Source organism: Macrobrachium nipponense, chromosome 1, assembly GCF_015104395.2.
Source record: "Macrobrachium nipponense isolate FS-2020 chromosome 1, ASM1510439v2, whole genome shotgun sequence".
Classification (NCBI taxonomy): domain Eukaryota; kingdom Metazoa; phylum Arthropoda; class Malacostraca; order Decapoda; family Palaemonidae; genus Macrobrachium; species Macrobrachium nipponense.
In genome coordinates, this window is record NC_087200.1 from 168302990 (window position 1) to 168317911 (window position 14922).

The 14922-nt window shown below is 36.9% G+C and overlaps 1 protein-coding gene across 2 annotated transcripts in view; it reads right to left on the bottom strand.

The window, feature by feature from the left end:
* LOC135219806 (glycosylated lysosomal membrane protein A-like) overlaps nucleotides 1-14922 on the bottom strand; it is a 112463-nt gene that overhangs the window by 33041 nt on the left and 64500 nt on the right. Inside the window, exons 4-7 of one of the 2 annotated variants that reach the window (XR_010315514.1) lie at nucleotides 6528-6640; nucleotides 5690-5858; nucleotides 1783-2069; nucleotides 1323-1405 (exon numbers count right to left, since the gene is read on the bottom strand). Coding sequence is in view for 1 of the 2 variants with exons in the window: in XM_064256890.1 (XP_064112960.1) it covers nucleotides 1783-2069; nucleotides 5690-5858; nucleotides 6528-6640 (569 nt within the window). In the remaining variant the exon portion in view is untranslated. The remainder of the gene's footprint in view (nucleotides 1-1322; nucleotides 1406-1782; nucleotides 2070-5689; nucleotides 5859-6527; nucleotides 6641-14922) is intronic. The other variant, XM_064256890.1, reaches the window with a different exon arrangement.

Genomic DNA, 14922 nt, shown 5'->3' on the forward strand with positions numbered 1-14922 from the left:
AGTTTTGCAGTCTAATCTGTTATATTTCAAATAATGGAAAGCATCTTGTAAAAACAAATGAACGACAGGAAAGGCTAGCAAAGTTATTTCTTATTTTAAGGCACTGGAATTATGCTTGGAGAGAATTGTTAGATCAAAATTACTTTAACAATGTGACTTTGACTTATTTGAAATAAAAATGTTCTTAAAATAAGATAAAATATAAAAAATTAAATACCTGCTCAATCACTAGTCACTGATCTAGCAATTGCTTAGCTAAGATTCCTTTCCTTGTTATCATTCTTATATGATATTTTTTCCTTGGGATGATGATTGGATAACTTTCACCGCAGAGAAATTATTTAATAAATTCTACAGTAAAGTGTACTTAAGATTTAAATGATGTAGCATTTTACCAAATAGTTTGAGGGTGTGGGTCTAGCCTAAGCTACCAAACTTCATTTTCTTGCAACCACCAGACATACTGTTTGATGAAATCATAAATTAACTTGGATTTATTACAAATGAAAAATTCAACTATTTTTCACTTCAAATCAAATAATATAGGCAGTTTTCTACAGTTTATGTCATCCTAAAATACTCAAACACTAGCATGTGTTTACAAGTTGATAGTACTACTGGTAGACATAATGAGTATCCTACCAGCCTACTTACTGAGATTTTTAATAACAAGCAAGATCACCTTACTTTATATGTGGCATATACAAGATTAACAAAATTGAATACATATAACAATGTAGATTAATATACCTTGAGTATCAAATTTACATGAATATGAAATTATTAAACATTATGATATTTGCATTATGTACCTCTGTTAATCGGTCTTTGTTAAACAATCATCTTAATATCTGGCTTCCTTTCATTACATTATACTGTACAACTTCTACCATTCAGTTTACAAAATGAAATTTTACAAATATTATGAAATTACAAGACTTGAATCTTTTTTTGAAGTTCAGTAGTATAGTTTGTAAATTGTATGAATTAGCATTTACACATGCTGACAGAATAATACAGTTATGTATTACTTGGTTTTCTCAAATAAAGAAAGCTGTATGGTCAATTAGTACGCTATAATACACATTTATGTGTAAAGCCCTATCCACATTAACAGGCACTGCCCAACAAGCAAACACTGTTCCTATAACCCGTTCCACTATACTGACTGACTGAGTATGGAACCAGAACGATACAATTGTCTGGTAACACTGCTTCAGAAGCAAGAGAAAATATAAGCAGCTGGAAATGCAAGACAAGCATGCCTGCTAGGGTAGACAGGCCATAATAAATCACCTTAATAAAAATAAACATGCTCATACCATGACATGAACCCATAACCAGCTCCATCTTCAAGACCAGATCAAGAACCAGTGGATTGGTATATTGCACGACTATTTAGAATCTGATATTCAAAAAAGATGAAATGCTATATTAAATTCTTTTCAGTTTTCATCCTGGCAAGTTATAAGAGCTTAAAAAATCCAAATCAATAAACTATTGAATGTAAGGCTCCATATATTAATAATGATATGTACTTTAATTTTTTGCAATTGGTAGTTGAAATAAATTACATGAAAGTTGCATTTGCACTGGGATTGTTAAATAATATCTTTAAAGTTGAAAAATTTACTTCATAAATAAAAAACAATGCCTTTTTATACTTAATAATAAAATATTAAATTTCATAATTAATAACCAATGCCTTTTTATAATTAATAAAAAAATATTAGAAATATTTGGCAAAAGGGTTAATTTCTAATAAAAATTTGTATAACTCACCAAGCTGTGTAATTAGATCCAGTGTAGAAACCATCTTTTGACTGACCAAAGGCGATCACTGATTTTGTTGATACTAATGAATTGATAATTTCCTCACCAAATACTGCATAGGCTAATGATTTTTTTATGGAATCATCAAGGTAATTTAGTTCTTCAAACGTGGTGTTAACATGGGGAAAAGTCGAATAGGTAATGTCCAGGTCTGAGGTCAAGTAGCAAACAGGTCGCCACTGCATGTATGCACCTGTGCTATTTACACGAGAAAGGTTGGTTGTAATCATGTCTATCTGAAAAAGAAAACAAATATATTGTAAATATTACATGGTTGTTAAGCATCGTGCAAACCATAGAAAATATGATAATTAAAATAATTAAGGATGTCCTCTTCTAGACTAATCATTCAGTCTGTTATTGGCCTAATAATGAAATGCAGAATTGGTAAATAATTTAATCTTCAGCCCTAAAAATAGCAGTGAATGAAGATCCATTTCAATACTAAACCTACAAAAATTCAACAGATAGCAACAGGTGAGACTCCAGGATAGAATAAGCTTAAGGATTAGTTTAACCAGACCTCTAAGCCTAACCGAGGCTCTTCTTGGACTGGTTCCCAGGAATTACCCTGAGAGATAAAAAACTAGACTTTATTAAAAAACCAACTTTGCTTTGGAGCATGATAATTTTGTAAGGTGAGAAATCTTTACCTTCAATAAAACTGATAAAAGCTACAACCATGGGTTGTTTTTTGTTGTATTCTACATGAAATTTTGCACATTTTCATATATAAAACATATGTAACGGCTAATTTAAAATGGTGCAAACATTACGACAATCGGACGAAAAAATTTCTGATTTTTTTCGAAAGAGTTACCGCGGACGTAAGGAAAATGTTTTTTCTGGGCTCAGCCATGTCGCTCCCGTGAAATGTGTCTGCTTTAGCACTATTTCTAGTAAAATATTACTATAATACCAGAGAACTGCTAAATTGGACATGTCAGAAGCCTCTGACTCGCTCACCTACATAAAAAGGTGTCGGTATAAAACTGGGGCGATCCCTTTTTTTTTTATAAATTCACCATAAATTGAAATATTGTGCTAAACTTCCAATTTGTTGCAAAATAAAGGAAAATGGTTGAGTATTACTAGAATGTAAGATTTTTAGCTTACAATTGCGTTTTTTTACCATTTCGGTCGAGTGAAAGTTGACCGTAGGTTGATATTTTGGCACTTATCGTTATTTTTATGAAAATATTTCAAAACTGATAAAAGCTACAACCATGGGTTGTTTTTGGTTGTATTCTACATGAAATTCTGCACATTTCCAAATATGAAACTTTATGTAACAGCTTATTTAAAATGGTGCAAACATTACGACAATCGGACGAAAAAATTTATGATTTTTTCGGAAGAGTTACCGCGCGGATGTAAGGAAAAAGTTTTTTTCATAAATTCACCATAAATCGAAATATTGTGCTAGAGACTTCCAATTTGTTGCAAAATGAAGATAAATGATTGCATATTACTAGAATATAAGAGTTTTAGCTTACAATTGCGTTTTTCGACCATTTCGGTAGAGCCAAAGTTGACCAAAGGCTGAAATTTTAGCACTTATCGTTATTTATATGAAAATATTTCAAAACTGATAAAAGCTACAACCATGAGTTGTTTTTTGTTGTATTCTACATAAAATTGTGCACATTTTCATATATAATACGCCATGTAACAGCTAATATAAAATGGTGCAAAAATTATGTCAAAGTGACGAAATAATTTCTGAGATGTGTTGCTGATGCTTTTCAGTGCGAGAAGAAAGAAATTCACGCTTGCACGCCTAGGTACAATTGTAAACAAAACAACGCCTAGATCCATGAGCTCCCAGCATCCCCCAAGGCGTGTGATTCAAAAGTTTTCGCCTAGTAGGCCTATAACTATTTTTACAGCGAATTTTTTAAAAAACTTTTTTTCGTCGACGTACCATACGTCCAATCGGCATACGACAGACAATTTTAGTCGATGTTTAATGCATCCAATTGGCGTTAAAGGGTTAATAAATTGAAACCACAAGCTGGAATGAAGCTAACACGGTGAAAGTTAGATTTGTGGGAGAAACAAAAAGCTGATAATTCACAGATCTCTACATCTTGGAAAGTAAGCAATCCAAAGGAATAATACTGCCAACAAAACAGTGTCTGCTAAGTGAAGAATTCAGTTATCACTTACTGAGAGTGCTTAAGTGAAAACAGGAACTAATAAATCATTTTTATTCTAAGAACAGAAGGAAAATTATTTGCAAAAGTGTAAGTGAAAGAAATGAGTGAATAATCATCCCAGCCCTGCTGGCAAGTCAGTGGAAAGCAGATCTGTCTCCCATCCAATAACTCCTCACCATCCCTTCCCTCTCCTCTCTATCATCTCACTCAGTGTACCCAACACCGGCTCCAGTAATTTTTTTATTTTTCATTTTTATTACTGTTTTGCATTTGATTTTTCATGTATAAATTTATCATTATGCTGAATTTGTAAAATTCCATTTTATTTTTTATATATGAATTGGTACTGTTTTTACTTACATAGTAATGTTTTTACTGTCTATTCTCATTTTCTTCTCAACAATATAATGATGCCTGATAACCTAAAACCATTCATTCATTATTCCTCAAAAATACAAAAAATCCTTCCATCTCTGCTCAATTAATACTTTTTTTTTATAAGGTTATCATTAAACTATAACATCTTACTCAGCGCACCAAACACTGGCTCAATTAAGACTTTTTTTATATATTTTTATTGTTACTGTATTGCATTTGATTATTTTCATATTTTATCATTGTTAAATTTGTGAAATTCCCTTTTATTTTTTTATGTGAATTGTTACTGCTTTTACATACATACAGTAATATTTTATCTGTCTCTTCTCCTCTTCTAAACAATATCAACGCTCCCTCATCATGTCACCATGGTGATGTATGGTTTTCTACATTTTTTATGCTAAAATTTATATTGAAATACTTTATTCTTTTATTTATTTTGTTGAATATGGTTATCATTAAACTATATACGGAGAAAACTATATAAAGGAGAAAACATGTTAATACAGTTTTTCTGGTAGGATGCAGTAGGCTGTTGAACACAAGTCAGTTTGAAGTACAAGTATTTGTTTGACAACAAAATTTTATAAAAAAATTTTGTTTGAAAATGGAATGTTCAACATAAAAAGCGTTCAACAAACGAGGTACCACTGTACACAACTGATGGGGTTGATAAATAAGCCTCAATTATAAGAGAAGGCAAGAACACACATTGTGCGTATATATTAAAAACACAATAAACTTTGCTCCCAATATTAATAACATTTTATGTTTTTAAAAGGCAAAAGGATGGAAATAACTGGAAATATCTATATTCTTTGGGAATGCAGGCTTTTATAAATAAAGAGATAAACTGAGGGCTAAACGATGATTCATCAAAACACAAGTATGGTACATACAGGCAGTCCCCAGTTTACGATGGTTTCAGCTTACGATGTTCTGAGGTTATGCCGCTTTTCAATTATATTCAATTATATTCCAGGGTTACGACACCAATCTGACATGAAATACACAATAAAAAATCCATTTATATAGTTTTCAATAAAACCAAAGCATTAAAAGTAAGGTTTTCTTTAGATTTTAGAGAATTTTCGATGATGTTCTGGCCTATGACGATTTTCAGCTTATGACGCATCTCAAGAACGGAAACCCCGTCGTAAACCGAGGACTGCCAGTCATGGGGTCTCAAAAACTAAAAAAAAAAAAAAATTTACATAATTTTTCCAAAACATTGTATCAATATAATGTATGGAAGAGAAAATGTATAATACTTTTATGGGGTAATACCTATACAATACTAAAGCTAAAAACAAGCTTACATTAAAAACACCAGGAGAATATTCATCATCTAAACTCTTCACCGTCTCATACTCGAATCCTTTTTTAATAGAATCCCTATGTTCCATGGAAAAAAATACCAAATCCATTGCCCAGCGTGGATTAGAAAAACCAGAAATAGGAGCAGCACCTTCTTCATTTGAAGCTTCACTGCAAGTAAAAAAAAAAATTATTCACAACAAGCCAAAAATAATCTGCATTTTCTGTTAATTCTGCCTTAGGTAATGAAGTTTCAAAACAAATAAAAAAACCATTTATAACTATAGATAGTTCACAAAAGTTCTCCTAACTCAAGTCATCAGAAGAGCAGCAACAAATTAACCTTGCAAAGAGGTATCACCTATTATGTGCCTTGTTTGATGCACCATTAGCAGTACTAAGGATTCTCAGCAACACCCTCCAACTACAAATGATTAGAAACATCATCATTAATTACTCACTGGTTCCCTTTGGTCTTTTCCCACTTAAGTTCAGTTTCTTCACCATTCAGTATACTGCATTTCAACTCTCCAGTACTTAATGCAAGCCCTATTTTAACATAGAAATTTGACTCACTGGTCTGAAACTACAGGTACTCCTCATTTAATAATGGGGTTCTGTTCCAGCAACCATGTTGTTAAACGTGTAATTCACTTTATTTTGACTCATAGCATTAATTTTCAGTCATATACTGCACACAAGAGCTAGTTTCAGACAAAACCTACTACTTAGCCAAGCTCTCTATGATTGAAAAAGAAAAATTACTGCCTAAGCCTACCAGAGGCAATCTAGCTACTGTACTGGACATTCTGTAGTTTATATTCATAAAATCAAACTTACTTGGTAACATTTAAAATGAGATGATCCAGAATTATACCAATCTGTCCAGAGTTTGGAGTATGGATCAGATGTGGTAATGCAGAGCTTCTACCATCTTCACCATACGCAGTTACCTGTAAACAAAACATGGTGGTATTTACTTCACAGATTTCATACATGGCACATGAATGCTTAATTTTTGTTTTGGTAATTTCATTTGCCCTTTCTGTTCTGTACAGGGTCTGTATTTGGCATGGGAGTAGTAGTCTTACTGGGTTTTTTTAAATTACTGAGTAATTATTGCTAATGCCAAGACTAATTTTGCAATACCTATAAAGAGATGAGAGAACACATTTAAAAAACCAACTGACATTAAATTATAGAGCATAGCTTTGTGAAAATGGGATAAAGAATGCAAAAGTGAAAAACAACCACCAAGAAGAGGCAAAATCCTGTTCAACCTTTATCTTGTCTATTTTTCTTGTACAGTTCAAGACTAATGGCTGAAGTTAAAATTAAACTTTCACTAAATAAAAAAGGAAAATAGGTACCAGCTCTGGCAGGAGGTTACACAGTGGGGCTAGGGACACACTGCCTACGTGACTTAGGCAGTGGGACCTGTCCCCCACTAGCTGTCAGCCAAAGAAACAGGAGATCAGCGCCTGCCCTATGAGCCTCGCAGAGGCCCAGGAGGACTGAAACTTTTAACTAACATAAAACAATCAATCACAGAGACCCTTTGTGGTACAAGAGAAACATATCTTCCTTCACCTATTCATTATTTTTCTTGAACCAAAATGGGATCATGAGAAGACAAAGCTGAAGGCGTGAGAGAGAAGCAATACCAGAAAAAGATATGTATAGTACACAGACTTATGTCTACTCAGTCTGTTGACCTTTTGCATCTTCTGATACGTAACAATATTGTATTGTCTAATCAGACCACTTCATGAGAAGAAAAATCACATCATGTCCAATCACATACATTTAGTTAAAACAAAACATTCCTACAGAACCTAAAGCTTCTATCTCTAACTGCTGAGATATCATATTACAATACAGAAAATAAGCACAACACAATACAATTAAAAATCTGCCAAAATTTATTCAAAATTAGTATAGCCAAGTCACACCAAAGATACAGGCCATGGCAAGAAGAAATCTAACAAGAATGTAAACATTCCAACGCCAACTGGTGGGGAAAAATGATTGTAAGGATTCTATCCAGGTCACCCAAGCATTATTCTTTTGTTTAGAATCCAGGTCACCCAAGCATTATTCTTTTGTTTATTTTGAATGCCAACTATATTTAATGGTGCAAAGATATAACCAATAGGAACCAATAACTGTTCAGCCAATTTGGGGTTATTAAGTAAGCGGTTCCATTGAGGGTTAGAAGTTTGTTCAAAAGTTTAAAATCTGAGACAATGGAGGACAAAGATATAACGTCCTACATTTGTTCCAGTATTGTAGAAATGCATCTCTTGCTATTGCCCGACTGTCCAGGTTCAGAGACACACACACTGGAAGCTAGTGGTTCTCACATATGGCAAACAGGTCCACTTCCAGATGTGGAAGCATGTTGGCAATTAATTGAAAAGAGTGATTGTCTAACATCCACTCAGTCATGGCTGTTGTTTTCCTTGAGAGAGTCTGTGCCATTTCTTTGCTTGTGTCCTTCGAAGGATAGGTAGCATTACTGTATTGAGGGATGACCATGAGCCCGACCTTTTGATGCAGGACATTGCAGTCATATTTCTAGGACCAAACAAAATGTTGGTCCTTTTTTGGAGGTTTCAGTTTTCTGAGGGACAGAAAGACAGCCATCTGCTCGAGGAAGCTGATATGACACCTCAGGGCAGCTGACTACCTCCCTGCTACCCAACAATCCCCCCCAGTGGCCTCCCCAATCTGTCAAGGAGGCATCCTCATGTACTATAACTTGTGCAGATGGAGGAGTCAGGGTGACCTGTTTTGCCACAGACCCCTTCCAGGTCCATGGTTGGAGTATCTTCCCAACCCTTCGACTCCTTTGATGAAGCTGATTACAAATATATTTTCTTGCATGCAGTAGCCAGAATTTGTTAAATTTTTTAGTTGCAATCTGAGGATTGGGTCTGCCACAGATGCGATCTTTAACAAGTCCATCATATGCTCTAACTGTCGTCTTGAAACACTGGGCTGTGCAAGGAACCTTTTCAGGTCTTTCCTTATTCTGTTTTGAGCATTGGTGGGAAGGGACAACTGGCCATGAAAAATATCCCAACAAAGTCCCAGCCACTGAAAGCGTCTGCTGAATGTAAAATTAGATTTGTTCTAATTTATTCAAAAAACTTTTGACTAGTGTCTGTCGACTACCACTCTAAGGCTCTATATGCACTCTTCTCTGGTGGACCCCCAGATAAGCCAATCATCTAGGTAGGCTACCAGTTGGAATACTACTGTCAACAGTTAGCCAACTTGACCCACTGATTCAGTAGAAAAGATTCTTGCTCCTAAAAATTGACACCATCCAACATGGGCAACAAACTCCCTGACAATGCTTATCAAGGTGCTACCCAACAAAGTGCACTAAACAGTAATACCCTATTGTAAATACACCTGGAAGGAACTTGTGTCACTGAGGATGTACTGGTAAGAGGAATAAGTTTTCTGCATGTCCACCACAAGTCTGATTGGTCCTTATAATCACTAAAACCATGCTAGAAAAAGCAAAAAAGTATGGGGACAGACACTTCGTGTTATTCAGTGTTATTCAGTCTCAAAGTGTCCAAAAATGACCGCCTATCTCCAATTGCTTATGGAGCTAGGAAAGTCAAGAGGTAAAATCCCAGTGAAATATGGCCTGGTCCATTCATCTCTCTATAATACAACATACTACTAAACAAAGAGAAACTTCTATTAAAGAAGACAAAGGAACAGCTATAGGAAATTAAACCAGTGGAGGATAACCAAAAAAGGAATAGTAACTCCCCTTCACTACTTCCACCATGTAAGGTACCGCTCCCAAGTCTCTCCAATCATGTCAGGAGGCTTGCAACTTTCCATCTACCAGAACCTGAGGGCACAACTTATCCCCAAAAGGTATTAAACAAGATACCAATAAATACATAAACAAGGCTGTACCAATATATACAAACTCCCATATCACCTTAACCTGAACCTCATAAGCATACAGAAGCAAAAGTGATCTCACTTCTTCTAAACTGAGTTAGTATAAGCATGAGAACATCAGCATGCAGCATCAGAAATGAGTTAAAACTAATTGTCTTCCTTGCTAAACTCCTGCTGGCACAAAAACCTTTAAAGCTGGCTTCACAAACTCCCTTAGTTGGCACCTCCACCTCTCTAAGCTGATGCAGAGACAACATACTGAGTAAGAGAGAAAAACTCAAAGCTAGACTAAGACTCCATTTCTGCATGTCCAAAGAGCCTGTCAGTCTCAAATCTGTCTTTCCACAGGAAAGAGAAAGAAACTGAACATCCTACTGTAGATGGTTTAAGTGCCTGTATCACAAGATGTGGTCTCCAACTCTCTGCAATCTCATAAAAAACTAAAAGACAAGCCACGGCAGACATAAAGGGAGCTTTGTGTGACCGAGTATGAGAAAAGTTATGAAACATGCTCAATAGAAGGAGAAAGCTTAGGTTCTCTTCTCCAAATACTTAAAGGGTGCCAAATACTCTAAGACAAACGAGACATATTCTCAATGTGGCCTCTTTCCTCAACTAAATGATGAGGATACTACAGCGAAGAGTAATGTTGCGACAAACGCCGATCAAACCAAAGGAGTTTCTCTCTCTTCTTCTGCCAGAGGGTGACAGGAGGAGACAGCTGCCAACAGGAGGCAACACCTGGTGACAGGAAGTACAGTGGTCCCCCCGTATTCGCGGGGGATGCGTACCAGACCCCCCCGTGAATAGTTAGAATCCGCGAATGTTTGGAACCCCTATAAAAATGCTAAAAACAGCCTATTTTGTTAGTTAAAACTCAAGAAAAACCAACTAAAAATTTTCATACATGGTTTTTTTAATAGTTTTATCACAAAAAGTGCATTTTATGATGAAATTCATTAAAAAAACCAGGAATTTGTGGATATTTATCAAAGAAAAATACCGCGAATGCGCGAATTTTCCGCGAATAATGCAGGGAAACGTTCCCGAGAGAAATCCGCGAATGTGTGAGTCCGCGAATCTGGAGAACGCGAATACGGGGGGTCCACTGTAACACTTGGTGACAAGAGGCGACGGCAACCGAGAACTGTATTGCATCCACAACTCGATGTAAAGGAGACAGCCTTAAGCGACTCGGCTGCGTCCACAAGAGTCAACTGAGGGAAAGAAAATGAATCGCAAAAGAAAATGGGTAAGGTCATCCGAAAGTGATTCACCATACTTGAAAGTATTCCCATACAACACACTGGTAGAAAGCTTTGAAGCTAGAATAATATCTAGCTTGGAAAAAACTGAAGATATTGCAAACATTGTAGATTTGGAAAGAGAAACATGAATTGAGGCTGAAGTAATAGATTTGCTGATGCTTACATTCTTTCTCTCTTTCTTCTTGCTACATTACCATCATTTCTCTCTCTTGCTGCATTTTCATTGCTTCTCTCTCTTACTGCATTTTCATTACTTCTTTCTCTTGCTGCATTTTCATTACTTATCTCTCAGCTGCTCTTTCATCTCTTTCATACTATTCCCTTTCTTTCCTCTCAACATACTCACGGAGATCATTCCCTCCCAGACCTAGAAGCTTACTAGACTCGATAAACTCTTTCGTCATCTCACTCATTCTGGTTCTTTCTATATTCTCCCAGTTTCAATCTGTTACGGTGCCGAATATCCTGGCCTTAGGTTGCCAACTATTACAGATGTGAATCCGCTTGGGTTCTTTAAACAAAAAGGATTCAACACCAACAATTGAAACTCAAACAGAACAGCACCAACAATTGAAACTCAAACAGAACAGAAGTTTATTTACAAGCTTATTAACAAAGATAAATGCAGAATGATTTCTCCTATTTACATAACAAAATTAAATATGACAATATGTGAAATTGGGGAAACAGTGCAGTAATGAAATACTTGCTGGCCAGTATTGCAGCTTTTGAGAGCGGTACTTGAAGCGAGGGCTTCACAAAAGGGGACAGTAAAAACTTCAGATGGCTTCTTATCTTCGTACTGCAGGAAGGAATGCTTTAGTCTTGAAACTTGAGGGGCGGGTTACTTCTCAAAACCGCTTGTAGGAAGTTTCTTCTCTGAAAGGGTTACTCACGTCGGGATCTCTCTCTCTCCGACTACGGACTTTACTTGTTCCCATTCCCACTCTCCTCGTCCATCCTCTTCCTCTCTTATCCTTTGTCTCTTCTTTCTTCCCTTATCTCTGATGATCTGATTCTCTCTACTTCCTCAGAGTCCTATATATATACGTCGATCTTGGGGCTTGGCTGAAATAGCGAAGCATAACTAGCGAACGTCACCGTCCCTCGACAGAAACTTTTTAGAAGGCTCTCGACGAAATGTTACGTCATATTCAAAACGCGGCGTTTCTAACGACGGCCGCTTGCTGGAATTCCACAAAACCCCAGAGTATTCTCAAACAACCATGAGAACAGATACCTCAAACAGGTGCGGGAATGCCTCCTTGCTGCAGACCTACTGGAAGAAGATACATTTTCCTTTCCTTTAATATAAGTTTCTTCCCTATAGAGCGATTACCATGACACAGACTGCCCGCAAGCAAAATAGTTGAAATGTTTCAGCTGCGGAAAGGTGGGGCATCAAGTGAGACTGTCCTAATGGAAAGAAAGTAGGAGTAAATGGAAGTCATTGTGGAAACCATGGAAAGAATGGGCATTTTGACGGACATGTAAGAACCCTCTGAGCAAGTGTGAAGGATGTGGGATGGAGGGTCATATGGAGGAAATCTACTGTAGCAAACCACAATCCCAGAAAAACTAAGTGTGAAGAGTGTTTACCATAATGAGCCCTCTGGTATTGAAGGGATAGATGTGAGAGAAGGGTTTGTAAGTGGGAATGTCTGTTTTGGGGAACGAGTAGATTATTGTTTGTGTGTTAAAGTAGAATGCGGTGAAAGCACTGATTGATACTGGTTGTAGTGGAAATGTGGTTTTCAGAAAGGCGTATGAGAAAATAAAAGGAAATATAGCATAGAGGGATTAATGTGCTGAAAAGGAAATATAGCACAAAGGGAGGAATGTGCTGGATATGTAACAAGGATTGGAGGATTGGAAGTAAAGGTTTGCACCAGTTTTGTTGGGTCTGTTAACAGTTCCAGGGAATAAGGCTGGAGGAGGTGCTACTCAGAACAAGAAATGATGGAGATACGAAGGGGGAATAAAAAGAGGGTAAAGTTCTATGTGGAGGAGGATGGACAAGCAAGTTTAAAGATTGTTTCTGGAGTGGAGGTGTATGCGATGGAGGACATACCATTGCCAAGAGATTTTGGGAGTGTGTGGAGTGTGAAAGTAAGGTGGAGAACCAATGTTGGAGTTGGCGCAGAAGGATTGGGTGAAATATTCATGATAGATGGTAGCTCGGCATGCTATGATATAAGGCGGGTCACAAGTTTGATGGAATTATGGATGTAAAGGACCCAAAGGTGCATGGGGATGTGAAAAATAAAAGGTGGAGAGGTATACACATGGTGATAGATTAAGAAGCTTAAGAAATATGATCGATTTGAGTAATGGTAAACATGGTAAGGGATCTAATGTGATGGCTGAAGGGGGAAAAGTCAGAAGAGCAGAGTAAAGAAAAGCTAAGGCAAAAGGTGAGATTGAATGAGAAGTCGAGCGAGAAAGAGCAGGTGTATGAGCTATTGTGGGAAAGAAAGGTGTGTTGAGTCAAGGTGATGATACTTTGGGACAGCTAGGTTGCCAGAGTTCTGTATTCAACCGACTGATGACACGACACCCCGATTTTTCAAAGACCCTGACATTTCCTGGCTTCAGTAACATAAGAGATTGAAGAGCAGTGTGATGAATTAGAAAGGATAGGAGTAACTGAACCAAGTAAGAGTGCTTGGAATAGTCCAATTGTACCAGTAAAAAAGGCTGAAGGAAGACTAAAAATGTGCATTAATTATCAGAGTAAATGAAATAACGGTGAAAGAAAGATTTCCTATGTGTATAGTATCCACCTATGTACATATACAGTATGCATGGGATGAAGGTGTTTAGCAAGATGGATCTGGTAAGGGGTTATTAGAAGATGCCAGTGACAGAAGATTGTAGGCTGATAACTGGCCTCTCGACTACGAAAAACCAGTATCAGTCCTGTAATCTCAGTTTTGGATTGGCTAATGCTCCAGCTGCATTTCAGAGAACAATGAGTGGTACTGGGCAGCTTTTCCTGCAAAAGTGTGTTGGTGTTTCTTGACGACATTTATGAGTAAGATCATAGAAGAGCACAAGCAGTGCTGGTGGTGTTGAAGAAGCTAAAGGAAGTTGGGGTGAAAGTCAAGGTACGAGTGAGTGGTTCATGGATGAAGCGGAATTTTCGGCCCATAAGGTGAGTGAGTCAGTGTACAATGAGACAGGTGTATCTGTAGAAAATGAAGGGAGTGGATACTAGAATCACATGAACTGTAGAGGATTTGCATGACTTTGATTTTGTGTTGGATTATAACCAAGATAAAAGGAATGTTATTGCAGATATAATGTCTAGACTACCTGGGGAAGGAAAAGAAGAGAAAATGAAAGACATAAGACCAGAGTATCTGCCAAGAGGATTGGTAGTAGCATGTGAGAGTGATGACTCAATTTTTGAAAGTGTGGGGTATGGACTGAAAGATTTGTTATCTGAAGATTTGAAGGTAAAGGTCCCTGGAAGTGTAAATGAACTGAGGTCTGACGTATTTGAAAAAGTTTGCAAAAGACCTGGATGTTTGGGAGTGTCAAATGTGGAACAGTATCAAGAGAATCTGAGAGCTATGATGTGCTCTGGAGTAGCCCCATTTCAGGAGGTTATGATGGCAGTGCGCAAAAAGTATAAGGTGATCGAGTCCGTATGCATCGGAGGTGAGAAACCTATATGGCATGAGAGAGTGAAAGAGGAGCAAGCATTGCATTTGCAGTGTTGGAGTGGGGCACACTATAACTGGGTTATAGAGAAAAAGAGCTATGAACAGAAATATGAGAAGGAAAATGTTGAAGAGAGAGCTTCAGAGTTGTTGGGATTGGAAGATGATAGTAAGGAAGTAAATGAAGGATGTTTGGTTGGCAGAAAAGACAAGAGAGGCTAGTGCAGTTGGAGTAGGGGTCAGTGAAGATGAGGTGGTGAGTGAGAGCCCATGGACCTGAAGTCAAAAGTCCAGTTCCTGGGTATGAATGGGTAGTGAGAAAGGAATTTTGAAAAAATAAATAAATAAAAATGAGATTTCCTTTATTTT